At 58.2% G+C, this 17,723-nt stretch overlaps 7 protein-coding genes across 7 annotated transcripts; 4 read left to right on the top strand and 3 right to left on the bottom strand.

Annotated features, from left to right (window-relative positions):
* Positions 1-11: 11 nt before the first annotated feature.
* BKCO1_1000339 (indoleamine-dioxygenase pyrrole-dioxygenase) lies at positions 12-1,399 on the top strand (the record flags this gene model as incomplete). Its single annotated transcript, XM_020269725.1, has 3 exons — positions 12-305; positions 376-1,272; positions 1,337-1,399. 3 exons carry the CDS (start codon positions 12-14, stop codon positions 1,397-1,399), a joined length of 1,254 nt encoding a protein of 417 aa, XP_020135307.1.
* A 490-nt stretch (positions 1,400-1,889) lies between these two features.
* Positions 1,890-3,072, bottom strand: BKCO1_1000338 (amidohydrolase family protein; the record flags this gene model as incomplete). The annotated part of the gene is made up of 3 exons (XM_020269724.1): positions 1,890-2,426; positions 2,504-2,690; positions 2,771-3,072. 3 exons carry the CDS (start codon positions 3,070-3,072, stop codon positions 1,890-1,892), a joined length of 1,026 nt encoding a protein of 341 aa, XP_020135306.1.
* A 482-nt stretch (positions 3,073-3,554) lies between these two features.
* BKCO1_1000337 (polyamine oxidase) lies at positions 3,555-5,224 on the bottom strand (the record flags this gene model as incomplete). The annotated part of the gene is made up of 2 exons (XM_020269723.1): positions 3,555-4,888; positions 4,939-5,224. 2 exons carry the CDS (start codon positions 5,222-5,224, stop codon positions 3,555-3,557), a joined length of 1,620 nt encoding a protein of 539 aa, XP_020135301.1.
* A 1,372-nt stretch (positions 5,225-6,596) lies between these two features.
* Positions 6,597-9,497, top strand: BKCO1_1000336 (f-box domain protein; the record flags this gene model as incomplete). The annotated part of the gene is made up of 1 exon (XM_020269722.1): positions 6,597-9,497. One exon carries the CDS (start codon positions 6,597-6,599, stop codon positions 9,495-9,497), a length of 2,901 nt encoding a protein of 966 aa, XP_020135300.1.
* Positions 9,498-11,064: 1,567 nt separating this feature from the next.
* BKCO1_1000335 (endoglucanase-1 precursor) lies at positions 11,065-12,549 on the bottom strand (the record flags this gene model as incomplete). The annotated part of the gene is made up of 2 exons (XM_020269721.1): positions 11,065-11,744; positions 11,799-12,549. The coding sequence occupies 2 exons, from the start codon at positions 12,547-12,549 to the stop codon at positions 11,065-11,067; spliced, it is 1,431 nt and encodes a 476-aa protein (XP_020135299.1).
* Positions 12,550-13,339: 790 nt separating this feature from the next.
* BKCO1_1000334 (protein-er retention) lies at positions 13,340-14,497 on the top strand (the record flags this gene model as incomplete). The annotated part of the gene is made up of 3 exons (XM_020269720.1): positions 13,340-13,442; positions 13,503-13,795; positions 13,856-14,497. 3 exons carry the CDS (start codon positions 13,340-13,342, stop codon positions 14,495-14,497), a joined length of 1,038 nt encoding a protein of 345 aa, XP_020135298.1.
* A 423-nt stretch (positions 14,498-14,920) lies between these two features.
* On the top strand, positions 14,921-16,393 carry BKCO1_1000333 (alcohol dehydrogenase; the record flags this gene model as incomplete). The annotated part of the gene is made up of 6 exons (XM_020269719.1): positions 14,921-15,082; positions 15,323-15,333; positions 15,402-15,459; positions 15,559-16,017; positions 16,072-16,185; positions 16,241-16,393. The coding sequence occupies 6 exons, from the start codon at positions 14,921-14,923 to the stop codon at positions 16,391-16,393; spliced, it is 957 nt and encodes a 318-aa protein (XP_020135305.1).
* Between the last annotated feature and the right edge of the window lie 1,330 nt (positions 16,394-17,723).

Raw genomic sequence — 17,723 nt, 5'->3', positions numbered from 1 at the left:
AAGCCTGCAATATGCTCGACCATCTCGACTGCAATCTTGCACACTATCGTGTCTCGCACGAAAATGCCTTTCTTCCCGACCGGCTGCCACTTCAGCGGCTGCCAGACCCCTACTATGCTAAATGGGAGTCGGTGGTAGCAATACTACCCGAACTGCTGCGCACCGGCAACCTCATTCCCACAATCAACGAGCTTCCCGTCCTTGAAACTTCCAAGTTGAAAAGCGAAGAAGAATGGAGAAGGGCATACGTAATCCTGGGATTCTTCACGCACGCATACATTTGGGGTGGAGAGAAGCCGTCAGAGGTGCGCTCCATCAAAAGAAAAAGAAAAAGAAAAGGCCGTGTTCGAAGTGGTTGCTGACATTACTTCCAAGATCCTTCCTCCATGTATCACCGTGCCGTTCCTTGCGGCCTCCGAGCACCTCGGGCTGCCACCAACAGCAACCTATGCCGCGCTTAATCTCTGGAACTACAAGACGGCCGACCCCACGGTGCCACTGTCCGTCCCGGAGAACCTGCGGGTCCTGCACAGCTTCACGGGCACCGACGACGAAGCCTGGTTCTACCTCATTTCGGTCGCCATCGAGGCGCGGGGCGCACACACGGTGCCGCTCATGATGCAGTGCATCGATGCGGCAGCGCGTGGCGACGACTGGAAGGTTGTCCAGGGGCTGGACGCGCTGCGCGTGTGTATCAACGAGCTGGGCACGATCCTCGAACGCATGTACGAGCGGCTAGACCCCGACGTCTTCTACTTCCACATCCGGCCCTTCCTCGCAGGGAGCAAAGGAATGGCAACCGCGGGGCTGCCTCGCGGCGTCTTCTACGACGAAGGGGACGGCAAGGGCGAGTGGCGGCAGTACAGCGGTGGCAGCAATGCGCAGAGCTCGCTGATCCAGTTCTTCGACATCGCGCTCGGCGTGCGGCACGTCTCAGGCGGCGAGCTGGTCAAGAACAGCTTCATCGAAGAGATGCGCTTCTACATGCCCGGCGCCCACCGCCGCTTCCTGCAGTACCTCGACCGCGCCGCCAACATCCGCGACTACGCCTTGAACCCGGCGACGGAGAACACGGTGCTCGAGGCGTACGACGCTGCTGTCGCGGCCCTCGCGGCCTTCCGCGATAAGCACATCCAGATTGTGACGAGGTACATCGTCATGCCTTCACGCTTGAAGGCGAAGAAGACGAACACGGTCAACATTGCGTCCGCATCGTCCATCCAAGACGGCGAGGATAAGGCTGACAAGAAGCTCTATGGTACCGGCGGCACTGTAAGAGCCTTACCCTCTTTCGCCTATGTATGTACGTTGAGCTGACATCGGCCTTGTTTAATAGGCTCTGATACCATTTTTGAAGCAAACCAGAGATGAAACGAAGAAGGCGGCGAGCTCTCTGTGATGTCACCAAAAGTGTATTTTTGTATCAAGTTTTCATGTCAGCATGGGGTTACATATGGGATGTGGCCTTTGGAGTGATCAACTGAACGAATGGCGTTTATTTCAAAGCTAGGGCATCGGAGCAATTCTCGACGCCGGCTGCAAGGAAAGCAGGTTAGATTACAATAAGAAGAGCAGTAGAAGTAAAGTAATCGATTCAACGTATACAGTCACAAGGCCTCTTCAAAATTGGGTGATGACGCGCTGGCTGATGGGGGGATGATGAAGTGCGGTCTCCGACGCAGCAGCCTTCCGCCGGTCATCCGTCGGATACAGTTGAGCCGCGAGTAGGCGGCCCAGGCAGCGCGTAGGGCTGCATGCATGCCGAGCTTATGACGGAATCTCACACATGACGTTGTGCCCTGCTGGTTTCTTTGGCTTTGATGGGATGTATGTATGTACTAGAGTATGGAATGCAAGGTTTGACTAGCACGATGTAATATTATTCAACTTCAAATTACCAACGCCTCGCTATCCTTGTACTCGCCCAGCTTGAACAACTTCTTCGCATTCTCCCGCCCAATCTTCAGGCGATCGCGGGTGTTGATCTCCATCTTGTCAAACCACTCGCATCCATCCTCGAACGTCTCGAACGGGTAATCGACGGAGAAGAGGATGCGATCGGCGCTGACCTCCGCGAGGCAGAAGTTGAGGGTGGTGGTGGAGAAGTGGCCCGAGGTGGTGATCCAGACGTTCTGGTCGAAGTACTGGCGGATCGTCTTCTTGCACTGCTTCTCCAGGCCGAGCAGCTTCTTGCGGTCCTCGAACCAGTGGTTGATGCGCCACAGGTCGAACGGAATGTGCTCGCCCAGGTGGCCGATGATGACCTGCAGCCTGGGGTGCCGGTCGAAGACGCCGTTGGTCACCATGCCCAGCAGGTGCAGGCTGACGCCGTGCGCGAACGACAGCGGCGGCCCGATCAGCCAGTGCCGTGCCTTCCACAGCTTCTCGAACACGATGCCCGTGGGGTTGCGGGGGTGGAGGTATAGCTGCGGTGGTGGTATGGTAAGCTTTTTTTTTTTCATTCATCTTGATTGTTTGGGGGACAACGGAGTAGGGACCATACCGGAACGTCCAACTCGGTGCAGGTCTGCCAGAAGACATCCCACTCGGGACCGTCATAGAAGATCAGGTCCTCTCCGTCGGGCCCGGCACGCTGCGTGTCGTTCACCAGCGCGCCCTTGAAACCGTACTGCTTGACACACCGTCTCAACTCCTCGGCCGCGGCCGTGGGGTCGTGCATAGACAGCGTCCTGCAACAAAAAAACCATACACATCAGCATCATCCAATCGTCGGGCACTAGACAGGCAAGTAAAAGCATGGAAAACTCACGCAAAAGCGCCCAGCCGGTCCGGGTGCGGCTTGATCCTCTCGGCGATCCAGTCGTTGATCTCGACGGCGAGGGCGTCGGCGTCCTTGCGCTCCCAGATGTCCTGCACGCCCGGCGCCGTGTACGACAGGATCTGGTAGCCGACGCCGTGCTTGTCGGCGTGCCGCAGGCGGATCTCGGACACGTCCTGGATCTCCTGCACGTGCTTCTCGACGTCGGTCGCGAACAGGCCCGCCCACCACCGCGTCTTCTCGTCGAAGCGCGGCAGCGCGAAGGCTTCTTCGAGGATGATCTTGCCGAGCATTGTGGTGCTTGTTTCTTTTTTTTTTTTTTTTTGGTTTCCTCCTGGGTTGGTTGATTGCTGCGTCGATGAGAAGTGGAATGCTAGTGGACCGGATGTTCAGGTTATTTTTTCCCTTGGTCTCTATTTATTTGCGGAGCTTTTCAATGCGTACTCGGGCCTCCTCTAGCTATCCCCTCTAGTTCGAGTGGGTGCGGATGAGGTCCGTCGGATGGCTCCCGACGGGATTCCCCCGGATGGCGCTACTCCGTGCGGGGAGGGGGTGCGGGTCAGTGTGTCTGACTGCGGGGCAAGGAGCCGCCGCCGCCTTCGGATGGCGTTCGCGGAACAGTCCACCGTGCCTGACTTTCCGCGGACCACCCAATCCTGTTGCTATCACCGATTGTTTTGGTTGTTATCGGGTTGATGAGCAGCCATGGAAGGCTTCAATATGCTTCAAGACGGGGTGGAGAATACTGCATAATGTCTTGGTTTGTTATATCAAGCTACTCATCATCGGCGTAGACGACAAACGGGCTAACCATGATCCCATTCTCGAGGTCGTACTCATCGTACGACGTGGTACCGTGCAGCACCTCGTAGTTCCTCATCATCCCACAAGCATCCGTAGTGTTCCCCTCAGCATCTGAATTGGTGCACACCTTCCCAACCAGGCCGGCGATGCGCTGTCCGACGTCTCGGCCCTCGAACCACGCGCCGTGCAAGAAGCCAAAGTACTCGGCCGAGTTGGCCTCTCCGGCAAACCACAGCCTGTCCACGTTGGCCCGCAGGTTCTGGTGTTTTTCGAGCGTGGTTCCAACCGGCCAGTTTGAGTAGGATCCATGCGCCCAGGGCTGCAGGCTCCAGCGCGGATACATGACATCCATGGGCTCGGGAATCTCCTTGTCGGGGAACATGTCGCGCAGCACCTCCATCAGCTCCGCCGTCGTCTTCTCGACCGTCTGGGCTTCGATACGATACGATTCATCGTTGACGACAGTGGCAAATATAATTCCGCTGCCGGGAATGAAGCCTTCAGTGTCGAGCGATTGCCATACAGGGTAGTATCCACGCTGTTCCGGATCAGCGTAGAGGAAAAACTGGGTATCCGTGTCCCAGAATGTCTCGTTGAACTGCATGAAGATCTTGGTGTAGGTGCCCATTTGGAAGTTTTCGATTGCATCCTGCTTCCAGTCCGGCAGCTCGGGCTCGAAAGTAACGACGTCGTTCTGCAGAACACCGAGGGAGAAGGTGCAGATGGCGTAAGCGGCAGAGACGCAACTTCCGTCGGCATTGTACACCGTGACGCCATCTGAGGAGTATTTGATGTCCGTTACGGTCGTGTTCAGCAGCAGGCGAGAGTCGTTCTTCTTGAGAAAGGTGTTTGCCTCTCCGATGACGAAAGCATTGAAGCCGCGCTGGTCGATGACGAAGTTGTTGGCCTCGCTGAATTGGTAAAAGGATGCGTTGTAGCCCCAGATTCCGGCCGCGAAACCGCTTTGCTCAGGCTCGTAAGCCGTCTCCCAGTCCCATTCCCACCACTCGACGGCCTGGGCGGCCATGTTCTTCTTCGGCTTCCATCCGGCAAGGCTGAAACCTGCCCGGACGCTCGTATCCTGGAGATTGTCGGTCACGATGTAACCGGCGTTCTGCTCGGCGATGGCGTAAGCATCCTCAAATTCGTCCAGAAGGTCGGTGAAGTCAACAGCTCCGGTCTCATTGTAAGTCAGGATGGAGCTGTAGTTGGAGTAGGTGTTTGTGACGTTGTACTTCTTCCCCATGGTCCAAATGGGGTTCTCCGGACCCCCTTCGGAACCGAGTCCCTGGATCCAGTTGGCGCCTACGACCTGGTCAGTGGAGACGGCCCGATATAGCGAGGGGGGAGGTTACCTAGCTCGACGACATAGGGAGAACCGTCCGGTTTGGAACCGAAGGTTGTGTGAGCGACACGGCCTCCGATATACGAATTATGCTCAATGATAACGAAGTCGGAGATGGACTGGTTGGAGAGGGCCTGGGCGGCGGTGATTCCGGCCACGCCAGCACCCAGGATGGCAACAGTCGTCTTGCGGCATTGCTGGTCGTCGACTCTTGAGGTCAAGGCGGCGGCCGAGACGTGTTGGAGACTCGACAGAGCCCATGACAAGCAAATGACAGAGGTCGCTGCGAACCGCATGGTGAGAAGAGTGCTTTGGGGGGGCAGATCTGGTGCTCACCGTAGCTGCTTCACGTCGGGATGAGGGGTATATTAGTACGGAGGAGGTTGCACGAGCGCAGGCGGCGATAAGCAAGATGAGGTACAAGCGTACAAGCTCAGACGCGCGGATTCCCGGGGTCGGAGGGGATAGCCGTCCGCGGCTAGGCGGAAGATAGCAGTTCGAGCCTGGGAGCGCAGCTGAGGGCGGAGGTGAGTTCTGTACCTGACAGCAATGCGGAGATAACAGCACCAAAGCGGCAGTCGCATGCGATGATAGACGGGGGTGGAGGCGGCTAACCAGAAGGACAAAGCTTGAGGGCGTGGGATGCCGCCCGCTGTCCCGAGTCGCGGAGTCGGCCTCCAACCGTCTGTGGTCGGCATCACAGTACACAGTCCAACATCAAATAGATAAGAGATAGCGGTCCGCACGGGGCGCCCGTGCCGCCGCAGTTCTCCGCCGTTCTCCGTTTGCTGAGATAGCAGCAATACGCAGCAGGCCGCATGTGTCACGGTCAGCCAGTGCGTTCGTCGGGAGCAGCATCGACGGCAAAATCCTGGGGTTGTTCTGCCGGAGCCTGGGTCGAGTTTCGAGCTGCGATACGGGGGAACCGGACGTGCATGTCACAGGCCTGCGCATGACTTCATAGAACAAGGCGTCCGTCCCGGTCGACTTGGCGGCTCCTCGTATCAAATGAGCGCTGGCGCGCATCTGCACCAGGCGCTCTACACGGACTCCAGGAGCATCCTGCACCGCTGGTTCGAACAGCTTGGAGGGTGATCGCTCTTCAGCTCAGGGCAGACGGCTATGGGTACGGCGGGCCTTGGCATGCATCATGGGTGGAGAAGGGACACGGTGCCGATCGCCGCGTATGCACAGCGACTCGTCGTGCATGGAGCAAAGTCGTGGCCGGTCCAGGCGGGCGTGCGGCGGGCGTGTGGCGGGCGTGCGGCTGGATGCGCGGCGGACGGCGGACACGAGATGCAGCGGGAGTCCCCCATGCCGGGTCAGGGAGTGGCTGGGGGGCGGGCTGTACGCGGGCAGCAGGTCGCAGCTGGAGTGTGGGTGCGAATTCGGGTCAGGCGGGACTCATGGCAGAGGGCAAACGATAGATATGTCGATGGCTCGTATTGCGCACGTGTGAGCTAAAAATAGGCGGGTTAGGCGGGTTAGGGCTGCGCGACTCCACAGTCGCACTGCTGCTGGTGCACCACTTGAGCGACGCCTGGGGCCGCATGCCACCTCAAAGCCCACCTTCTTCCCGCGCGGGCCTTCCCGGATCTATGATGCTCCTGCCCGGGCGAGCCTCATCCCGCCCGCCAGCCCCGTGAAGACATGAGCTGTTGAGGCGCAATGGAACCCGTAACCTGCGGCGACGCCGCCGAAGACGACCATCTCTACGGCCAGCCGCCGCCGCCCACCACCGCCCGCCATGCCCGCGACCCCTCGCTCACCCCGGAGACCCTGCGCCCCGCGGACCAGCCTTTGCACCACCGCGCGACCCCCCCTTCGCCGCCGCTGTCGACCGCCGCCCGCTCCTCGGCCAGCTACACGGCCACCACTGCCCGCAGCTTCGCCTCGACCGCCCTCTCCACCCTGGCCACCTCGTCGCACGCCTCCAACATGAGCAATGGCGATGCCAAGGATGCCGCCGCCCTGCGCGCCCGCCACCAACAGCACCAGCGCCCCCAGCTCACCCTGCTCAACCTCGTCTCCGACACGGCCACCTCGTCGGCCTTGCCCCAGCCCTTCGGCTTCTCCATCTCGCGCAAGGGCCGCATGATCGCCGTCTACAGCACCAAGAACATCTGGCTCATCCAGGCCGACAAGCTGCCGCGCACCTTCATGCGCACCCTGGAGATCCGTCGGAAGCCCGTCGCCGTCGAGATCCTGGACGACGGCAGCCTGCTCGCCGTGCTGTCCAACCCCCACAAGGTCGACCTGTACAGGCTGCAGGACGGAGACAACACGGGCCTGGAGCGGGCCAAGAGCATCATCCTGACCGTCGACGCAAACACAATTGCCCTGTCTCCCGACGGCATGGTCCTGGCCACCGGTTACCAATACGGAATCGAGCTCGTTTCATTGGCCGAGAAGGCCTCCGAGCACGACAGGCGCTCTGTCAACTGCGATCCCATGGACCACCTCGCCTTTTCCGACGACGGCCGCACCTTGCTTGCAACCACTTCTGCAAAGCTCCCGCGCTCAACCACCCTCTTCACCGTCCATGGCGCTTTCGACGGGCCCTTCACCGAGGATGGCGAGCTCATTCCGCAGGAGTGTCACGTCGCGTGGACCAGGCAGATCCTCTTTCCCGAAAAGGCTGTAACTGCAAAGCAGGCATTGTTGCTTCCCGACACCATTACCGGCCAGGTCAACGAGCTGTTCGCTTTTGATGCTGAAGAAGATTCTTGGGGCATCTATGATCTTGCTGGCGTGCAATTCGTTGAGACAAAGGAACCCCCTCCCGAGGTCGGCCGGTTCATGAGAGCCGAATCCCTGGAAGACGCTCTGCCAACCGTCTCTCCTTCTGCCGATCATGTCGCCGTTGCCGTCAAACAGCAGGAATCGAATTCCATATGGCTGTACAGGTTACCAGATGCTTATGAGTCCAACGCTGCCGTGTACAAAGACTTGAGGCAACATTCCGAGCATCACACCCCCGTTGCCCCATGCGCCTATGTCTCCCTTCAGAGGCCTGAGGACACTTCTGCTCAGGATATTTCTGCCATGCGCTGGCTGACGCCTGATTCGCATGCCCCTGGTGACCCTGAAAGGTTGCTTGCTGTTGGTAACGTCGTGTGGAACACAACCCCCGACACGCCGCTCATGCCTGGCGAGACAGCAAAGACCACTGGCATGTTGATCATGATGGACTTTGATTTTTCTCGGAGCTGCGACCCCTGTGGCCAACCAGATAACACCCAGGAGATAGAGATTGACCTCGACGAGGCTCTTCCTGGTGAAAAATTGCCCGAGGATGATATCGACTTCGAACGGGAAGTCGAATTGGTTCGGACTCGAACCGTGGCGCAAAGGAGAGGCGAGGCTGCCAGAGCTGCGGCGAGAAACAACCTGCTCCGTTCGTCGACTACGACTAGTCCAGTGTCAGCCTCTCGTAATCGTGTTCCCAGCCCATTGGGTGCTTCAGCGCGACGCGAACAAACCTCTCCCGCTTTTGAAGAGCCGTACTCTCATGGTCAGCCCAGATCTCAGATGTCGTTGAATAGAGCTGCAACTGTTGCTGCTGCTGCTCCAGCGAACCGAAGACACCTCCGTGCATTACCGAACCAGCCTTTGGAGTATAGGCGTGCCGACGGTCTTCGTGAAATTCCACATGAGAGCGATGCGGATAACTGGGTTCCTCCACCGCCACCTTATACTGAAAATGCAGATCCTCCGGGCCCAGACGCGATGAGCATAAGTTTGAGTCATCCCATGGGTGTTTCTCTCCCTACCATCCCCCAGTCTCCGCCGGCGCAGCACACATCTCTTCCTCGTCTTCGAATCCCTGCTATCGCGCAAGCCGTGGTGTCCGATACATCAAATCACTCTGCTCCACCGGAGTGGCAAGATGCTGATTCTTCATCGACTTTTGACCTTTCCTTTCACAATCCGCATTCGGCCCATCCACTTCAGCAATCAAGCGGTACATCTCACTACTCGTATCCTTCAGGCCAGTCAGCTCGGCCGTTTCTGGCCCGCACTCAAACAAGCCCGACGAGGCCGTCAACCTCCCCGCCGCCAACGCAACCCAACTTTTCTTTCCAACATATTCCGGCATCCGCACATCCCTCATATCAACCAGCGCAACGTTTTCCTCCCGCACAACCAGGGCCGTCCGCTTACCGAACAACCGCAAACTACTCCCAACCGCAGCCGCAACACCCCCATAATGCTACAGAACCTCCTTCTCCGACTACATCTCAACTTGAGGCTGTCCGCCGTCGCGACAGCGTGCCAACACCAGGGCCTCCTCTTGCATCCTGGGGCTCCATCGGAGTCAATCAGCGGGCAGCGCAAAGCGCAGACGATCTCGGGCAAACCCGCAGGAATCGGCCTGGACGCCGCGGCCGCTCCAATTTATCACGACTGGCAACGATCCGCAGCACGAATTCGAGCAACTCGGGGGCGCGCCGTGCTAACAGCACACCGAACCTAGCCGAGATCAATGCTCGTGAAAGGGAGAAAGACAGGAGCGATTTCGATCGCGTAAAGGAAGGGATGCGCAAGCTGAGGTGCATCGTCATGTGAAACCTCGATGCGTTGCTTGCTCCTCTCTCTAGTGCGAAACGTACACAGGCGCGTCTGGTCGGCCTCAATTTTGCTTCTCTCCACACCGCCCTCACCGTCCTTCTCCCTTTTTCCAGTATGTTTACCGATTGCCCTTTGAATGTTTCTCTTTTCTTTTGTTGGCAGGACCAGGCCGTCATCGCTCGTCAACCGCGCTCGTTTTTTACTCTTCTTCTTCCTCTTCCCTGCGCTCCCGCCCCGTCTTGGTAACAGGGGCTTTGCGTCATACCACCTGGAGGCACTATTCTCTTCTTTTTTTCTACCTTATTTTCGTTTCTTTTCGTGTGAGCATCTTATATCACATTTTTTATTTCCTCTCCTGGAATATTTACTATGCCTTCATGACTGTCGTTCATCAGGGAACAGTATAGGTTTTGTATATAGAACAAGGTGGAGGTGTTGTCCTTGTTTTGATTGGATATGACACCACCTTTGGTTTTTGGGGGTGTTGGTTGAAAGAGATACCCTGACGTTTGTTTGACGGCCTGGCGTCTCTATTGTTCTCATTATTTTTTTTTTTTTTTGGATCGGTGGTGAAGAAGCATGTCGGAGATGAAAGGGAAACATGTGTGGATCGAAGATGGGTGGATGGTGATGGGACAACTCCTCTTCTTGCGGTCTTCAACCGCCTACGAACACGCGCGATTGAGATGGTTGAAGGTGAAGAGGGGGTATGTGAGAGGTGATGAAGATCATCGTATTGATAACGTAAGTCGGAGGGGTGTAGTGTTCTATCTGGGAGTGCTAGCTATGAGCGCAGAAGCCAGGTGGCGATCCGGCTAAATATCGGCCCGACAAAGGCATGGCTTGAGTGAAGAGGAGAAGACAATATTCGTGAAATATGGGTAGCTGAAATGAATTTATCTTGAGATAGGACGATAGATCTTCTTTACACTTCGCTTTGTTCCGATGCTACCACAGCGGGTGCAGAAAAAAGAAATTGACCGGGATCGCATGTGGATGCATCTGTACAGATTTCAAACTTACGCCTACGTCCAAACGTCTGCTTCACTTTCTCACGAAAAAAAAAAAGTTTAAACCCACATCTGCGTTGGGATGTCTGCTTCGACTGCCCACGCAAAGAATCGCCGTAGGTCAATTTCTTTCGTCACTCACTATACACACTTGTAAAGCCTTCGTTTCGAAACATGGTTAGTTTCAACTTGAAGTGACGATGAAACAAGGGGTGGACCATGAAACATTGTCTACAGCTCGCGCAAGTAGCGAGTAAAGCAAGTTCGAATGAACAAATAGATAAACTAATCACAGAAGAAGGGTAGAGGAAAGTAAAAAAAAAAAAAGTATAATGTCATGTCGGAATCCGCCACCAGCAGCACCACCGAAGCGCGCAGGTAGAAGTAATCCAACCAGAAGAGCATACACACATACACACACACATACTACAAAGGACTCTTACGTTCGTCCCCGACAACAACGACTTCGTCTCGAACATATACATTCTCTCATCACACAACTAACACCCCTCAAAAGCGCCACACACAGGTGCAGCTCTTCCACCGGGCTTCCATCAAACGTAAATGTACTCAACAGCGCAGGGACCATCCTCCTCGCCCTCAGCAGGCTCAAGGCCGTTGCCGTGGCCATACCCGCCGGAAACACCGGCGTCGGATCCAGGAGCGGGGGTGGCGGTGGGGGCGGCGGCGGAGGCGGCATCATCATCATCGTCACCGCCGGATTCACCTGTAGGGATTGCGGAGTCAGCAGCGCTGGTGGTGGGGATGGCTGGGGTGCTTAGCGCGGGAGTGGTGGGGATGGCGGCGACGGAGGAGGAAGAGGGGGTAGAGGTCGGCACGGCTGAGTACGACGGCGGCGCCTCGACGGAAGAAGAGCTGGACGACGGAGCGGCGGCAGCGGAGGAGGAGGCAGCGGGCGTGGTGGTGGCCGCCGCTTCCACCGCCGAGGTGGCCAGGGTCGTCGGTACGGGCTCGACGGGGACGATGCTGCTGCTGGAGGAAGAGGAGGAAGGGATGTTGATTGCCACGGCGCTGGAGGGTGCGACGACGGCAGAGGTGGAAGATGCAGGGGCCTCGGTGGAAGCGGGCGCTTCGGTGGAGGCCGGGACCTGGGTGGAAGTAGGGGCTGCGGTGGTAGAAGGGGCCACAAAAGAAACGGGGGTAACAGACGAGGATCCGACGTTGACCTGGAGGCCGAGAGTGGCCTCGAAGACGGCGTCACCATAGAAGGGCTCTGTTCGGGTTCGTCAGCGCGCATGTTACGAAGGCGTGTGGGGTGGGGACGGACCGGTGCCGGCGTTGCCGACGTTCACGTAGGTGCTGTCGGTGAAAACACCCTGCTTGACCAGGGCAGAGAGCCAGTCCTTGATGTCACCGCTGAAGGAGCCGGTGAACTGGGTGTCGGGCAGCAGACTGCTGACAGTGATGCCAGTGTCCTCGTTCTTGCCCTGGTAGAGCTTCCACGAGGTGCCGTAGAGGTTGTCGATGGTGGCAACGGCACCGTCAGTCCAGCCGATGGGCAGCTGGCCACCCTCGTACTGGAGCCAGAGCATGAGCTCCTGGGCGTTGGAGCTGGTGGAGTCACCCTTGGTGTCCGAGGTCATGAAGTCGTAGCACACGTTGCCCTTGTAGGCGGTGGTGTTGGTCCTGGTCCACTCGTAGGTGGTCGGGATGGAGCCAATGTCGCTGATGCGGTTCTCCAGGTTCTGGGTCAGGCCGACGAAGGAGTAGCCCTTGGGAAGGTTGTTGGTGGACTCGACGTATTCGATGTTCATGGTGCTGTTCCACTTGACGGCCGGGTTGCCGTTGGCGTCGGTCGTGGTGCCAACGTAGCCAGTGCAGGCGGTACCCTCGATCTGGGCCGAGTTGTACATCATGTTGAAGACAATCCACGGGGTTCCGGAGAGAATGAGCGAGTCGTTGGGCATGTCGCACAGGTTGGCGGCGGCCTGGGCACGCGTCTGCAGGGTGGGAAGGGCAGAGGTCGAAGCCGCGAGGGCGAGCATCGCCTGGATGGAGGCAGACCTGAGGGAAGGCATGGTGGATGTTTCAGAGACGATGAAAGCGAATGTGGATAGCAACCAGGCTAGGTAAGGAACGAATGGAAAGAGTATGCAATACTCAAAAAAGAAGGAACACAGGAACACTTTCTACCGCAGTACCGACGGCTGGCTGCAACAGAGGCATGTTTTATACGATCTGCCTGGTGGGCGGGAGGGAGGTGGGCCCGGAGATTTGCTCCATGGGTCGATGGGTAGTGCCGGGGGTTTGAAACATTGGTGTTCCTCGGCTTCATCTATTTGCGAGTAAGAGCCACGCCTGGCCTCTTAATCGGGCGGGCAGCCTCTCTACCGTGTACACGGGGCGATCGAGGCGCCGCAGAGAGCCTCGACTGCAGGTGCAAGCAGAGGCGGAGGGCAGACTCGCGAGGCGGCAAGTTGCGCGTAGTGGGAAGCGCGACGAGGTTCAGGAGGCTGAAGATGATGTCGCTTGCAACAGGCCCCACTCCGACTTTGGCCTTGCAGCCGTTTGGTGATGGCGTCTCAGTCTCCGTCTCCGGCTCCGCCCCAGCTGGGTGACGGGTGATGCGAGGGGGAAGCGCAGCCCCGCGACGGAAGGCACCCAGCGGAAGCCTTGGCGCCATGCTGACATAATGTGGACCCTGGGCGCGTGTTGACGCAAGTTGGCCGGCATGCTGGAGCTCCCACCTGGCTCCGTCTCGTACTGCACCAGCCTGGCGCGACCTTTCCCTGTGGCTCTGCGATGAGCTACGTCTATTGCTACTGAAGCTCCATCGCCTGTCTCTGCGTGCCTCACGCCGCCTCCGCCATGGCGTTCAACTTCAACATCTTCCGCATCCTGGGCGACCTGTCCCATGCCATCTCGCATATGATCCTCATCGCCGTCATCCACTCGAACCAAAGTGCTGAAGGTGACTATGCTCTCGACACCGGACTGCTTGCTGGTGCCGGCTAACACAGCGCTTGCCCAGGTGTCTCCCTCCTGACCCAAGTCCTCTATGTCGTCGTCTTCTGCACGCGGTACATCGACCTCTTCGTGGTCTCACCCTTTGGCGACTGGCATAGGTGGTGGAACTTCGTGCTCAAAATCTACTTCATCGCCACCTCGGCATACATCGTCTTCATAATGACGCGCGTCTTCGCACGCACGAGGGAAAGGGAGAGGGCCATGAAACTAGGCGGATATGCCACTCTTGGAAGCCTGGTCCTGACCCCGATCATGACTGGAATCTTCCACAGCTGGCACCCTTTCACCTTTGGCGAGGTAGGCCTTCTCCGTCTTCGTTTTTCGAGAGTGGGCGTGACTGACTCTGAGTTCGTGTAGAACCTTTGGAGCTTTTCCATCATCCTGGAGTCTGTCGCTGCCCTGCCGCAACTGCTCCTGCTTCGGCAGACCAATGTCCCCACTGTTATAGACTCGTTCTATCTCGTCACACTTGGCTCCTACCGTGGCTTCTACATCCTGAACTGGCTCGTCCGCGGCTTCGGGCCTGAGCACAACTTCGATCCCATCCGCACCATCTTCGGCATCCTCCAGACGGCTCTGTACATCGATTTCGCATGGGTCTACTGGACAAGGCAACGCGTCAAGCTCCGCCATGGTGGAGTTGTGGATAGCGATGACCTGAGCAGAAGCTGGTTCGTCGGGCGAGTGCTCGGTCGGAAGAGCACAGATGCGGATCGCGACGATTTCGACTACGACGCAGAGGCTGGAGACGCTCCGTCACCACAGGAAGCCCGGCCAAGGAACAACAAGTGGGGTGCGCGTGGAGTTTCCGTGTCGGCAGATGAGGGGGTGCTTGACCGTGACGGAGGAGAAGCATCCAAGCCCCTCACGGCACCTGAGGCGTTTGAGGACGACAGCGACGATGAGGGCGACCTGGGAGGCAGGTCCAGCCACAAGAGGGGAGAAGACCATCTCAGCGGCGTCGGCAACGGTGCAGAATGGCGAGAGGAACGGGACTAACGGAGATAGGACTTCTCATTTGCGTTTTATCGCCGTGTTCTACGGAATCGGCTCGGCGCGCTTTGATGGCTTCAGGTACCGGTTGTAGAGGGGGTACTATCCACAGCCGAATGGCCTTGTGTAATGTAGCCAACATCTTTCTAGCATCAGCAATAAGACTTCTGTTTTTAACAGCATGGGACGTCACAGGCACACTCTCAAGCGCTGTTTGCTGCACGGCCGATCTCCCGCCTGCAGGTGGTGCTTGGTGGGCTTCTGCTCCTGATCCCCTCCCACGCCGGGACAAGCGGGGCTTGCCGAGTTGGCATTGCGTCACCGCCAACACGCGAAGCCTCATAAGCAACCGATATCTCCGCATGCTGACACAGCATAAGACCAGCACGGCAAACTTGGGTTTCTTAAGGTTCTACATCATCCGCAAACATGAATGCATTGAGAAGGCTGCTCACGTTGCAGAAACACCTAGGCACCTTGTCCAACCGCGGATTCGCTACGACTGCCAAGATGGCCACCAACGGGGAGCTCAACATCGACTCCAAGTACCAACTGAACTCAGGGTACGAGATACCGGCACTGGGCTTCGGTGTATGTAAAACCTCCATCCGTAATTTCTTTTGCATTCTTCCGTCTTGTCAGCCGCGTTTCCTTTGAGTCGACGCTGGCCCCCATGTTGTACAGGCCACGGGTCTCAGTATCAGTCGTGGGCACAAACACAAACCCTCGCGCTGCGGTCACGCGTGGTTCCCTGAGAGTCTTGTCCAACAATTGCGGTGCTACTGTGTGAAACTGCGCTATACCCCGTCCATTGTCGCTGACCGTCCCTAGGTGTATCAGACGTAAGACCCGTTCTGCACATATCCCCCGGGTGGAATACATGGACCAATATACTGAATCCCCGCAAAAGTCCCGCGGCCGAGGCGGCCGAACTCGTCAAGCACGCCATTGCCAACGGGTATCGTCATGTAAGACTCACATGGCTCGCAGCCGGGCGTTATCTGCAGGCATCATATGTTCCGGGATTTTGCGCAGGAGTTAACGCCACGCGCCCGCGCGATCTATAGGTCGACTCAGCCCGAGCCTATCGCAACGAGAAGGCTTCAGCCACGGGCCTGCTAGCCGCCGGCGTTCCCCGTTCGTCGCTCTTCTTCACGTCCAAGGTAGCACCAAAAGCCATGTCGTACGAGTCGGCAAAAGCGGATGTGGAGGCGACGCTCCAAGAAACGGGGCTTGACTACATCGACCTATACCTGGTTCATGCGCCGTACGGAGGGCGCGAGGCACGCTTGGGCGCGTGGAAGGCGCTGGTCGAGGCTGTCGAAGCGGGGAGTGTGAGGAGCATTGGCGTCAGCAACTATGGCGTCCATCACCTGGAGGAGTTGGAGGCGTGGATCAAAGAGACGGAGGACAAACGGGGAAAGGGCAAGGGCGGCGTGCTGAGCGTGAACCAAGTGGAACTGCATCCATGGTTGGCCAGGGATGACATAGTCCAGTGGTGTCGGCAGCGGGGCGTTCTGATGGAGGTGAGGATGGTGATGTCTGATTCATGTGCTCCCTCACTAACCTCTGTGGCACAGGCCTATTGTCCGCTGGTTCGGGCTACTAAGAACGATGATCCATTGTTGGTGTCACTCGCGAGCAAACATGCGAAGACGTCGGCACAGGTTCTGCTGAGGTGGGGTCTGCAGAAGGTACGTTCGCCTGCCCGCGCCCCTTGTGGATAGTGGGTGTTTGACCGTCTAGTAGGGCTTCGTGATCCTTCCCAAGACTGTGACCCTGTCTCGCATCGAGGAGAACGCCAACATTTTCGATTTCAAGCTGGACGCCGAGGATATGAAGAGCCTAGAGACGGGGGCATACGCACCGTGCGCCTGGGATCCCACCGTTAGCCGTGACTAAACGTTACCATAAGCTTAAGCTCAGGGCGGAGGGACCACGGCTGCTCCGAGACAACGGGAAGCGGGGATAGCCAGCTTAGGAATTTCGATGTGACGCACTGCTTACTGTGTATGATTGCGGGAGTGTTCCAAGGAAGTGTCAGGGGGGAACCGAATTGCCATCGTCGGACCCTGAGTGCTGAGGAGGTGAATGATCAACGCCTCGTCGGAACAAGGCTGTGCTTTGCCTTACACACAAGGCAAAAGCAGCCCCAGGGTCCTCGACCGTACCCCCCGTGCCCCCTTGCACGACGAGCGCTGGGGCTGGACGGCCAAAGAGGCCGCGTACGACGCCGAATCAAGCCGCGGCTGCAGGAGTTGCCTCTTCCTTTCTCCTGAGCTCCGGGCAGAGTTTAGTCCATGGCAGCTTGCGGCGAAGGCTAGACGAGGCCTTTCTCCTGTGCAGTGCCCAACAACGGGCCCGTAGCTCGGGCTGACGCCAAACGCCTGCCATCGCAGCTGTCTGATGAGGCTGAGCCATGGTTGGGGCGGCTAAATCTGTCAGCAGCCGGACGCGCTGTCATTGGCCGCCGCGTCACCGCATGGCGCAGATGATTGTACGTATGTCGGGGCCAATATGCAGCTGACTCGGCTTTACGGGCTACCTACGCTCGCAGAAGATCACCGGTGCAGCAGCCAGCCAGCACCGCGCTCCCCTTTTAGAAGCAGGCTCTGCTGTCTGGTGCGGAGGCGGGCGATCGGCGGCGGGCAGGTGCTGATGCCAGACCCTTGGGCGTCCCCGAAACTGCGCCAGAACAACGTCGGTTTGATCAACGGGCCGGCGAGAGGAGGATGGATGCGATGAAGGTGGAAGGGGGTGCAGCGCGCTCGGTTGGGCGCCGCGAAACGCAGCCACGGAGGCGTTGGGAAAGCTTGGTAAAGCTTGGCTCCTGGATTACGCGGCTTCCAGGCTTGCGGCTAGACGTGTGTTTTGGCTGGCTCCGCGCGGCGAGGCACGAGACGACCGGGCAGGTCGACGCAGAGCGAGGCCTGGTGTTTATCATCAATTGCAGCGCGCCCGAGCCGGGAGCCCAGTGCTGCAGGGCGGGAGTGCCTGGGGGGTTAGGCGGACCGCACGACGCGGTGTCGCAGGGCGGATGGGCAGCGTCAGCAGGGCGGTAATTGCGGACTGGCGGTCGCGGCCTGTCACTAACGGGCGTCGTCATCACAGCTGCAACAGCGCTCGTAAAACACTAATCAGGATTGCACCACGCCAGGCATGCAATCGCGTCACCCCCGGTCGGAGCGCGGCATCCTACGCGACAGCGCCAGTGCCGTGCTTGCCGGCAGGC

Source organism: Diplodia corticola (genome assembly GCF_001883845.1).
Source record: "Diplodia corticola strain CBS 112549 chromosome Unknown scaffold1, whole genome shotgun sequence".
Lineage (NCBI taxonomy): Eukaryota > Fungi > Ascomycota > Dothideomycetes > Botryosphaeriales > Botryosphaeriaceae > Diplodia > Diplodia corticola.
Note: the sequence above shows the minus strand (reverse complement) of the source record. Positions and strands in the feature narration are given on the sequence as shown.